The sequence below is a fragment of the Piliocolobus tephrosceles genome, unplaced genomic scaffold, assembly GCF_002776525.5.
Source record: "Piliocolobus tephrosceles isolate RC106 unplaced genomic scaffold, ASM277652v3 unscaffolded_43758, whole genome shotgun sequence".
In the NCBI taxonomy this organism is placed as follows: Eukaryota; Metazoa; Chordata; class Mammalia; order Primates; family Cercopithecidae; genus Piliocolobus; species Piliocolobus tephrosceles.
Genome location: NW_022328485.1, coordinates 466 through 11,634, shown reverse-complemented (window position 1 = coordinate 11,634; position 11,169 = coordinate 466). Strand labels below are relative to the sequence as shown.

The 11,169-nt window shown below is 53.7% G+C and overlaps 1 protein-coding gene across 1 annotated transcript; it reads right to left on the bottom strand.

The window, feature by feature from the left end:
• Positions 1-923: 923 nt before the first annotated feature.
• LOC113224131 (proline-rich protein 12-like) lies at positions 924-8,086 on the bottom strand (the record flags this gene model as incomplete). The annotated part of the gene is made up of 5 exons (XM_026453416.1): positions 924-1,722; positions 2,290-2,415; positions 6,453-6,925; positions 7,599-7,732; positions 7,958-8,086. Coding segments are annotated over 5 exons (1,140 nt in total), but the record flags the coding sequence as incomplete, so codon positions are not given.
• Positions 8,087-11,169: the final 3,083 nt, after the last annotated feature.

The following is an 11,169-nucleotide window of genomic DNA, read 5'->3' as shown; positions in this document are numbered from 1 at the left end:
GAGACAAAGTCTCACTCTGTCGCCCAGGCTGGAGTGCAGTGGCGCGACCTCAGCTCACTGCAAGCTCCACCTCCCAGGTTCACACCATTCTCCTGTCTCAGCCTCCCAAGTAGCTGGGACTACAGGTGTCCACCACCATGCCTGGCTAATATTTTGTATATTTTTAGTAGAGACAGGGTTTCACCATGTTAGCCAGGATGGTCTTGATCTCCTGACCTCGTGATCCACCTGCCTTAGCCTCCCAAAGTGCTAAGATTACCGGTGTGAGTCATGGCACCCGGCCATCTACCCCAGAATTCTAACTCCGGACTAAACATACTTCTCAGACCTACCCTAATATCCTACACTGGGATTACCCACTGTAGTGTAATATCTCACCCACAGTCCTCAGTGCCAGCCTAACAATCCGTCTCAGAATTGATAGACTAAATCCATACCCTCCAGAGTTTTTATAACCTAATGCTACCCAGAATTTTCCAACCCACCCAGCACTCTACCCCCAAATTTTCAGAGCCAGCATAACATTCCAGCTTAGATTTCTCCACACCAGTCTAAGAATCCATTCCAGAATTATCAGTCATTCTAACATCCCACCCATCATTCTGAGAAAACTACTATCTCACTCAAAATTCTCAGAGTCAGACTAATATTTCCCCATATATTTTCCTTTCTGGAGACAGTCTTTGCTCTGTCGCCCAGGCTGGAGTGCAGTGGTGTCATCTCGGCTCACTGCAAGCTCCACCTCCTGGGTTCAACTGATTCTGCTGCCTCAGCCTCTTGAGAAGCTAAGACTACAGGCACCCACCACCACACCCAGCTAATTTTTTATTTTGAGTAGAGACAGGATTTCACCCTGTTGGCCAGGGTGGTCTCGAACTCTTGACCTCAGGCCAGCCACCAGCCTTGGCTTCCCAAAGTGCTAGGATCACAGGCGTGAGTCACCGCGCCCGGCCTCCCTGCATGTTTTCTAAGACTAACTTCCCACCAGCCATCTCAGCGCCAGCCTCACAGCCTATCCCAGAATTCTTAGTATCAGCCTAGAATTCTCAGACTCACTACAAGCCTTCCAGAATTCTCAAAGTCAGAATAACATTCGATTCCAGAAGTCTCAGTTACCCTAACACTCTATCCCGGAATTCTAAGTGCCACACTAACATCCCAACCAGAATCCTCAGAGCCAGTTTAGTTTAACCTTGGATTTCAGAGCCCTGATAGTCCATCCCAGAATATCCCAGAAGGGAAATCATACAGATGACTTAACACGGAAGCCTGGGATCCTAACAGCCTGCTCTGGACTCAAGAAGAAGCTATCAGTCCAGCACCAGCCTTGGGTGCAGGCCTAGTCTATGTTTGGCTCCACACTTTATTCTCCGCAACAACAGCCCAGCTTTTCAAAACCTCCCCTCCGCCGCCCCAAGGCCCACAGCTCCTCCCCATGTGGGCTTCACGGCTGTTGAGAACCCAGAGATCTCCTGACAGTCCTGCCCTCAGCTTTTCTCCCATCTGAGCCCAGAAGGACAATCTCCTTCCAAGAATCACCCTCCCCAATAGCAGCCAACACGTACATGTCTTCTCTATGTGGACCCTGGGCCCCAGACACCCCCTGCCCAGACGCCCCAGGCACCTGCAGGGCTGGGCTTAGTGACAGCCGCTTCAGGACTTTCTTCTTGTGCTCATTCAGCAGGCCGTCTATCTTCCGCATGGGGGGCAGGTACAGCTCGTCTGATGGATGAGGACATGGTGTCAGGAAGGCCACAGCCCCACAAAGCACTGGGGCCAAGGTGGGGTCATGGAGTCTGGGTCCCCAAATCCCCTTCCCACTCAGAGACAAAAGTAAAGGCCCCAGTCCCCTCCTCCTTCAGACCCAGGAGTCTTGGCCCCAGCTTCCTCGTCCCTCAGACCCAGGAGTCCAGACCCCCAGCCCCTCCTTCCTCAGACCCAGGAGTCCGGACCCCCAACTGCTCCTCTCTCTCAGACCCGGGAGTCCAATCCCAGTCCCCTCCTTCCTCAGACCTGGGAGTCTAGGCCCCCAGCCCCTCCTCCCTCAGATCCAGGAGTCCAGGCCCCCAGCCCCTCCTCCCTCAGACCCAGGGACCTCCTCCCTCAGACCCAGGACTCCAGGCCCCAGCCCCTCCTCTCTCAGACCAGGTCCAGGCCTCAGCTCCTCCTCCCTTAGACCCAGGAGTCCAGACCCCAAACCTCTCCTCTCTCATATCAGGTCCAAGCCCTCAGCACCTGCTCCCTCAGACCGAGTCAGCCCCCACCCCTCCTCCCCAGGCCTCAGCTCACCATGCGTGTCCTCCAGGGCCTGGATCATGTCTGGGTCAAGTGCTGTGCTCACCAACATCTCCACATAGCTCCGGTACATCTCCCGCATCGCCCGGGTTTTCAGCAGACGCCCAGGTACTGCCCGCTCTGCAGAAAAGACAGGACGCAGGCTCGTTATCCCAACTTCCTCTGAGACCACCTGTGTGGCAGATGCTGTTCTCAACACTGGGGACCAGAAGAGAAATCCCTGCTTTCGGGAGGTCCAAGTCCACTAGGGAAGACTGACAGGCAAGCACCAAGCCACGTGCTCTTGTGGCAGAATCACAGGAACCGCAAGAAGCTCAGAGAAGGCCAGGCACAGTGGCTCACACCTGTCATCCCAGCACTTTGGGAGGCTGAGGCAGACCACCTAAAGTTAGGAGTTTGATACCAGCCTGGCCAATGTGGCAAAACCCTGTTTCTACTAAAAATACAAAAATTAGCCAGGCGTGGTGGCACACGCCTGTAATCCCAGCTACTTGGGAGGCTGAGGCAGGAGGATGGCTTGAACCCAGGAAGTGGAGGTTGCAGTGAGTCAAGACTGTGCCATTGCACAGCCTGGGTGACAGAGTGAACCTCGTCTCAAAAAAAAAAAAGCCGGGTATTCTGGCCCGTAAAGTGCTGTGGCCTGTAATCCCAGCACTTTGGGAGGCCAAGGCTGGTGGATCACCTGAGGTCGAGAATTCGAGATCAGCCTGACCAACATGGAGAAACCCCATCTCTACTAAGAAATACAAAATTGGCCGGGCGTGGTGGCACATGCCTGTAGTCCCAGCTATTTGGGAAGCAGAGGCAGGAGAATCCCTTGAACCTGGGAGGCGGAGGTTGTGGTGAGCAGAGATCGCACCATTGCACTCCAGCCTGGGTAACAAGAGCGAAACTCCATCTCGAAAAAAAAAAAAAAAGGGCTGGGCATAGTGGCTCATGCCTGTAATCCCAGCCCTTTGGGAGGCCAAGGCAGGTGGATCACCTGAGGTCGGGAGTTCAAGAACAGCCTCACCAACATGGAGATACCCCGTCTCTCTTAAAAATACAAAATTAGCTGAATGTGGTGTCAGATGCCTGTAATCCCAGCTACTCGGGAGGCTGAGGCAGGAGAATCGCTTGAACCTGGGAGGCAGAGGTTGTGGTGAACCGAGATGGCACCATTGCACTGGCAACAAGAGTGAGACTTTGTCTCAAAAAAAAAAAAGCAGCTCACAGGAGGCATCAGAGTCACCCTTGTTCAAGGTCAAAGGCTGAGCTTTGAGAGATAGCTCAGAGCACTTAATTGTGGCTTCACTTAAGTCTAAAGCAGCAGCATTGTTGGTTTCCAAAAGAGTGCATCCAGAGAGGTCAGATCATAAAAAGGCAAGGCTGAGGGAGGAGATGGGAGCTGGGATTGGACAGGTCAGTGTAGGCCAGACAATACTGGGCCTCCAGCATGAGGCAGAAAGGGCAAGGGCTTTTTCTGGTGGGCACTAGGGAGCCACGGGAGAGCTGAGAGCAGGGAAGGGGTGAGTATAACTGTAGAAAGACGCCTCCTAAAGCCAAGTAGGGGACAGACTGGAGGAGTGAGGCTGAAGTCCAGGCTGATGGACCAGCTAGGAACAAATGGAGGTGGGGCAGGGCTGGAAGCAGAGGACGAGGCTGAGCTGGGCAGGTCTGGGAAAGAGTGCAGGGGATGGGGGCAGGCAGGGCTGGGAGCTGCCCGGCTGTGGGGGCGATAGGTAGAAAAGGAAAAGAGAAAGGCTGGGTGCGGTGGCTCACGCCTGTGATCCCAGTACTTTGTGAGACTGAGGCGAGTGGATTGCCTGAGGTCAGGAGTTCGAGACCACCCTGGGCCAACATGGTAAAACCTCATCTCTACTAAAAATACAAAAATTAGCCGGGTGTGGTGGTGGGCACCTGTAGTCCCAGCTACTCAGGAGGCTGAGGCAGGGGAATGAACCCGGAAGGTGGAGCGTGCAGTGAGCCAAGATCACGCCACTGTACTCCAACCTGGGTGATAGAGTGAGACTCCGTCTCAAAAAAAAAAAAAAAAGGAAAAGAGGTGATGATGGCTCCTGGGAAGTCTGGTCAGGTGACTGTGTAGCCAGAGGTGTGTAAGATGGGGAAGCCAGGACAAAGAGCTTGATGGGATTTGGAGGGGACAAAGAGCCAGGACAAAGAGCTTGATGGGGAAGGTATATGGGGTAGCCAAGGGCAGAAACTGGGCTTGGGCTCACTGGAAAGGGGTCATGACCCCAGCAATAAGGCAGACAGCTCATCAACAAGAGAGAAGGAAACTGGGACCCTGGACAACCCTGAGAAAGAACCATTCATTCATTTACTGAGACAGAGTTTCCATCTGTCACCCGGGCTAGAATGCAATGGTGCGATCTCGGCTCACTGCAACCTCCGCCTCCTGGATTCACACCATTCTCCTGCCTCAGCCTCCCGAGTAGCTGGGACTACAGGTGCCCGCCACCATGCCCGGCTAATTTTTGTGTGTGTGTCTTTTAGTAGAGACGGGGTTTCACTGTGTTAGCCAGGATGGTCTTGATCTCCTGACCTCGTGATCCGCCCGCCTCGGCCTCCCAAAGTGCTGGGATTACAGGCGTAAGCCCTCGCACCCAGCCTTGAGTGGCTGTATTTTTAATATCTGTTAAAAACAGAGATTAAAAACTGTGTGGCCCTGACCAGGTCCCATCACCTCTTGGTGCCTCAGTTTCTTCGTCTTTTATTTATTTATTTAAGAAGCTATCCTTAGAGACAGGGTCTAATTCTGTCACCCTGGCTGGAAAGCAGTGATATAATCATAGCTCACCATAGCCTTGAACTCATGGGCTCAAGTGATCCTTCTGTCTCAGCCTCCTCAGTGGCTGGGACAACAGGCATTCGCCACCAAGCCCAGCTAATTTTTAAAAAATTTCTTGTAGAGATGGGGGTCTCACTATGTTGCCCAGGCTCATCTCTAACTCTTGAGCTCAAGTGATCCTGCCACCTCGGCCTCCCAAAGTGGAGGGATTATAGGTGTGAGCTACCACACCCGGCCCCCATCTTTAAAATGAGGATAATTCTAACAAGCTATCTCACAGGGTTTATTAGGTAAAGGTCAAGTAAGCCTATATGCAAATGTTTAAAATGATACCTGGCACATAGTAAGCACTTAACAAAACTCAGCTGTTACCCTTACTGTACATATGTGAATACATATATATATTTTTGTTGTTGTTACTGTCATCACTAACTAGATATATATATATATTTTTTTTGAGATGGAGTCTTGTTCTGTCTCCCAGGCTGCAGTGCAGTGGCCTGATCTCAGCTCACTGTAACCTCTGCCTCCCAGGTTCAAGTGATTCTCCTGCCTCAGCCTCCCGTGTAGCTGGGATTACGGGCGTGCGCCACCGTTCCTGGCTAATTTTTGTATTTTTTAGTAAAGACGGGGTTTCACCATGTTGGCCAAGCTGGTCTTGAACTCCTGATCTCACCTGATCTGCCTGCCCTGGCCTCCCAAAGTGTTAGGATTGCAGGCACAAGCCACTGTGCCCGGCCTAACCAGACATCATAAGCACTGAGGATGTGGCAGTGTGCTGGGCAGACACGGAGTACACAAGTGGTGTCTACTAAAGACCGGCACTCTCCTATGAGCTTCGTCTGTTATGAACCCATTTTACAGGTGAGATCATTAAGGCACAAGAGGTTATGCCTCTTTCTCAGTGTCACCCAGGGCCTCATAGGAAACCCCACCATCACAGAGCCTCCAGGACAGCCACCTGATGTCCCACATCTTCCTCAGCCTTCAAATCCTGCCTGTTACGAGGCAGAACGCAGCACTGAAGAGTAGAGTCCGAGGCACCCTGGGCTCAGTTGCAACTCTGGTGGGCATCCAACACAGACTATGATGCTGTCTCTTGGTGCCTCGGCTTCCTCACCTGTAGATGAGGGTAACAGTATCTACCTACTAGGATGGGTGAAAATTACACAAGTTAACATCCATCAGCTTCTTAGCAGGCAGCCTGTTGTGCAGTTAGATGCCCCGTGACTGTCAGCTGCTGCCATTAACTGTAACATACTAGTTGTTACCGTCTTGCTGAGGCTACCTAGAGCCCTCTGGACAGCCCTCACCTGTGTCCCTTTCCCACCCACCCCTACAGCCCTGAGGCTGCCTGGAGCCTCACCGTCCTCGCTGGGGGCTCCAGGGGAGGACTCTGAGTCCGAGGAGCTGCCTGGTGGGCCCCCACCTGCCGCAGCGTTGCCCCCTGCCTCCTTCAGCCATTTCTTCCTCTTCTTAGGGGGCGGTTCAGCCTTCACCTTGGTAGGCCGGGCTTTAGGCAGCCGGGATGTGGCAGGCTGTCCTGTGGCGAGACTCCGCTCTGGCCGCGTCTGCCGTCCGCTGGCGGCCCGCTCGCCCCGCAGTGGCCGCTCCCCACGCGTCACCTTCTCCTTCTCCTTTTCCTTTTCGACAGGCCGCAGGAGGGAGGGCTTCTCGGGGGCAGGGGGCTCAGGCATAGCTGTCTCAGGCGTCTGCTCTGGGGGCTTCTCGGATGTCGTCTTTTCAGGGGTCTCAGGCTTGGGAGGTGGTGCTGGGGCCTTAGGGGGAGGTGCAGAGCTACCCCCAGCAGATGTGGGGTTCTTGGCCTGCCCAGAGCGTCTAGAAGGGAACAGAGAAGGGAATGTAGTCAGTAGCCCCCGAGAACCGAAGTTCTCCTCATTGCCCCTGATCAGTGCCCTAGGCACAGAAACAGCTTCTCTCATACTGTCCCCTCCTCTCTCTCTCTGCGTCTCTGACCCCCTCCCTCTCTGGGACTCTGACCACCGCCCTCTCTGTGTCTCTGACCCCCTCCCTCTCTGGGACTCTGACCGCCGCCCTCTCTGTGTCTCTGACCCCCTCCCTCTGTGGGACTCTGACCCCCTCCCTCTGTGGGACTCTGACCCCCTCCCTCTGTGGGTCTCTGATCCCCTCCCTCTCTGGGACTCTGACCGCCGCCCTCTCTGGTCTCTGTTCCCCTCCTTCTGTGAGTCTCTGTTGCCCTCTTTCTGGGTCTCTGTCCACCCCAGGTCTCTGAACTCTTCTGTGAGGCTCTCTCCCCTCCCGTCTCTGGGTTTGTTTCCCTTTCTCTGGATCTCTATCCTCCCCCATCTCTGCCCCCTTTTCTCTGTCTCCTTCTGAGTCTCCATCTCCCTCATGTCTCTGGGTCTCTGTCCCTCTCTCTCTCTGGGCTCTGTCCCCACCTCCCACTCTCTAGCCTTCTCTCTTGCATGCTCCATCCCCATGCCTGTCGGCGCTGCACACTACCTGCCCCTGTGTCCCCCGTGGTTGGTACCTGACTGGCACTGGGGGCCGATGCCAGGGTTTCCGAGCACAGACCCTCACGTAGTCCTTCTTATTGACATTTTCCAGGAACTTTACATAGAGGCGCTGGTACCGATTTTTTGCGTCCCCAAAATACCCCAAATACTATGGGGAGAAAGAGGCATATGAGGAAATTCTTCACATTGCCAGCCAGACAGCCAACACCCCCGTGCCCTGGGCTACCACGGCAGCTGCCTGGAGCGTCCCGGCAGCCGGCGGCCCCCTTCCAGATATACTGTGGAGTGAGTCACACTCCTGCGAAGGGGAACCCCAGCTCCTAGATACCACACCCCGGGGCCCCCAAGTCCTTGGTCCCCTTTGCAGGCTTACATTACTGGTGGCACAAAACTGCCTCTGACCGTCCTTGATCTCTGGAGTGAATTTCTGCAGAAGGGCCTTCTGGACTCGCCAAATGGGTGGGGGTTCACGCCCCGTCTGCAACGCCAGCTGAGGAGGAGGGGTGTGGTGAGGCCAGCAGGGTCAGCCCTCATTCCCGTACCTACTGCCCGTACGCCCTGGCCCACTGGCCTCCCTCACCATCCCCTTAGAGAAAAGGCAGAGACGTCACCAACAAGTATCTTCTACCCCCATGATGTGTTCAGCTCTGTGTGCAGCTTGAACTTGGCCCTGTCCCCTCCTGCCCACCCGGTACCCTGGATCAGGCTGCTCGTTCTTAGGCTGCAGAGTTTGAGTCACTGTTGCCTTACGGAGTGAAAGCCCAGAACTTCCTGTGTGACTCAGAGTAAGGACAATCTTTGGGCACCGCCTGCTATTTACTGTGCTGGACAGGAGGGTACGGTTGTGAGCAAGACGTCCTGGTGTGGTCTGTGTCCCCTCACAATTCTCTTTTTATTTTTTCTTTTTTGAGATGGAGTTTTGCACGTTACCCAGGCTGGAGTGCAGTGGCGCAATCTCAGCTCACCGCAACCTCCGCCTCCTGGGTTCAAGCTGATTCTCCTGCCTCAGCCTCCTGAGAAACTGGAATTACAGGTATGTGCCACCACGCCCAACTAATTTTGTCTTTTTAGTAGAGAGGGGTTTCTCCATGTTGGTCAGGCTGGTCTTGAACTCCCCACCTCAGGTGATCCACCCGCCTCAGCCTCCCAAAGTGCTAGGATTACAGGCGTGAGCCACCAAGTCCAGCCAAATCTCTGTTGCTTATAAGCCACCCGGTCTATGGTATTCTGGTATAGCAGCCTGAGGGGTCTAAGACACCAAAAAAGCCTTCACACAGAGGTAATAACAGACGTCATAAGACAGACAAGCAAATAAACAAAACAGGGTGAGTTTGTGGCCTGTGCCAAGAATAGGCAGGTGAGGTTACCTGAGACCATTTGATCAGCATGTCCACAGCGGGGAAGACAGAGCAACAGGAAGGCTCCCTATCTCTGCTCCCCCTACCCCACAAACACCTGAACACAAACCACCACCACCCTGCAGTTTGCGTGTGCCCCAGCTGGGCGATGGCAACTGACGGACGTGAGAGAATGTGACCTTGAGGACTAAAGGGGCAGCAGAGGCGCCAAATATGGACACAAGAAATAATAGTACAAGTCATAAATGTCCTGTTGCCAATTCCCAGGACACTATAGAAGCCTAGAGGAGGGGCCTCACATTTTTTTTTTTTTTTTTTTTTTTGAGATGGAGCCTTGCTCAGTCACCCAGCTGGAAGTGCAGTGGCCGGGTTCAAACGACTCTCCTGCCTCAGCCTCCCAAGTAGTTGGGACTATAGGCACCCACCACACCAGGCTAATTTTTGTATTTTTAGTAGAGACGGGGTTTTGCCAGGTTGGCCGGGCTGGTCTTGAACTCCTGACCTCAGGTGATCCACTTGTCCTGGCCTCCCAAAGTGCTGGGATTACAGGCGTGAGTCACTGTGCTCAGCCTCAAATTTAAACTGAATCTAAGAATGCTTCCTGAAATAGGTGACAGATGCCAAAATGAGTCCCTGGAAGGAACATGTCTTTAAAAGGAGGGCCAGGCTGAGTGCAGTGGCTCACACCTGTGATCCCAACATTTTGGGAGGCCGAGGTAGGCGGCTCACTTGAGGTCGGGAGTTTGAGACCAGCCCAGCCTACATGGTGAAACCCCACCTCTACTAAAATACAAACATTAGCCAGGCGTGGTGGTGCATGCCTGTACGCCCAGCTACTCGGGAGGCTGAGAAAGGAGAATTGCTTGAACCCAGGAGGTGGAGGTTGCAGTGAGCCGAGATCACAGCACTGCACTCCGGCCTGGGCGACAGAGCAAGACTCTGTCTCAAAAAAAAAAAAAAAAAAAAAGCACCAGCTTGAGGAAGCCATTGGAGCATCTTGTCAGCCCGGGGAGACTGCCCCTACCTCTGCCCCCTCCCACTCCCTGTGTCGGCCTCCTCTGAGGAAGCTGCCGACACTGTAGCTGGAGTCAGACCCTCTGGCTAGCACATTCTCACTGGGCTCGGTACCTTCCCTCAAACCACTTTTCCTCCCAGCATCCCCACTCCACACGCAGTCATCAGGCCTCACCCTGACTTCAGCCTTGTCCATTCCCCAAACAGAGCCAGTCAATCCCCAAGCCCCACCCATCCTGCCTCTCCTCATGTCACTCACATCACTGACCATGCCAACCACCGATTACTAGAAAAGTGGCCCGGCCCACAGCCTCCTACTCAATGGAACCCACAGCTGATTGGAGAATCAACCTACGGAGGTCACCAACAGGCTTTTTTTTTTTTTCTGACAGAGTCTTGCTCTGTTGCCAGGCTGGAGTGCAGTGGTGCGATCTCGGCTCACTGCAACCTCCATCTTCTGAGTTCAAGTGATTCTCCTGGCTCAGCCTCCCGAATAGCTGGGACTAGAGGCGCACGCCACCACGCCCAGCTAATTTTTGTATTTTTAGTGGAGACAGGGTTGCACCACGTTGGCCAGGATGGTCTCGATCTCTTGACCTCATGATCCGCCCGCCTGGGCCTCCCAAAGTGCTGGGATTACAGGGGTGAGCCACTGCGTCCGGCCTCTTTTTTTTTTTTTTTTTTCCAGACAGAGTTTTCGCCCAGCCTTTTTTGTTTTGTTTTTTGTTTTTGTGAGACCCTCTGACTCTGTTACCTAGGCTGGAGTGTAGTAGCACAACCATGACCACAGCTCACCTATTGCCTCCGAGGCTCAAGTGATCCTCCTGCCTCAGTCACCTACCCACCAAGTAGCTGGGACTACAGGTATGCACCACCACACCTGGATAATTTTTGTATTTTTTGTAGAAATGGGGTTTCACGGCCAGGTGCAGTGGCTCATGCCTGTAATCATTTTGGAAGGCCGAGGCAGGTAGATCACCTGAGGTCAGTAGTTCGAGATCAGCCTAGCCAACATGGTGAAACTCTGTCTCTACAAAAATACAAAAATTAGCCAGGTGTGGTGGCAGGTGCCTGTAATCCCAGCTACTCTGGAGGTTGAGGCAGGAGAATCGCTTGAACCCGGGAGGCGGAGACTGCAGCGAGCCGAGATCGCACCATTGCACTCCAGCCTGGAGGACAAGAACAAGACTTGTCTCAAAAAAAAAAGAAAAGC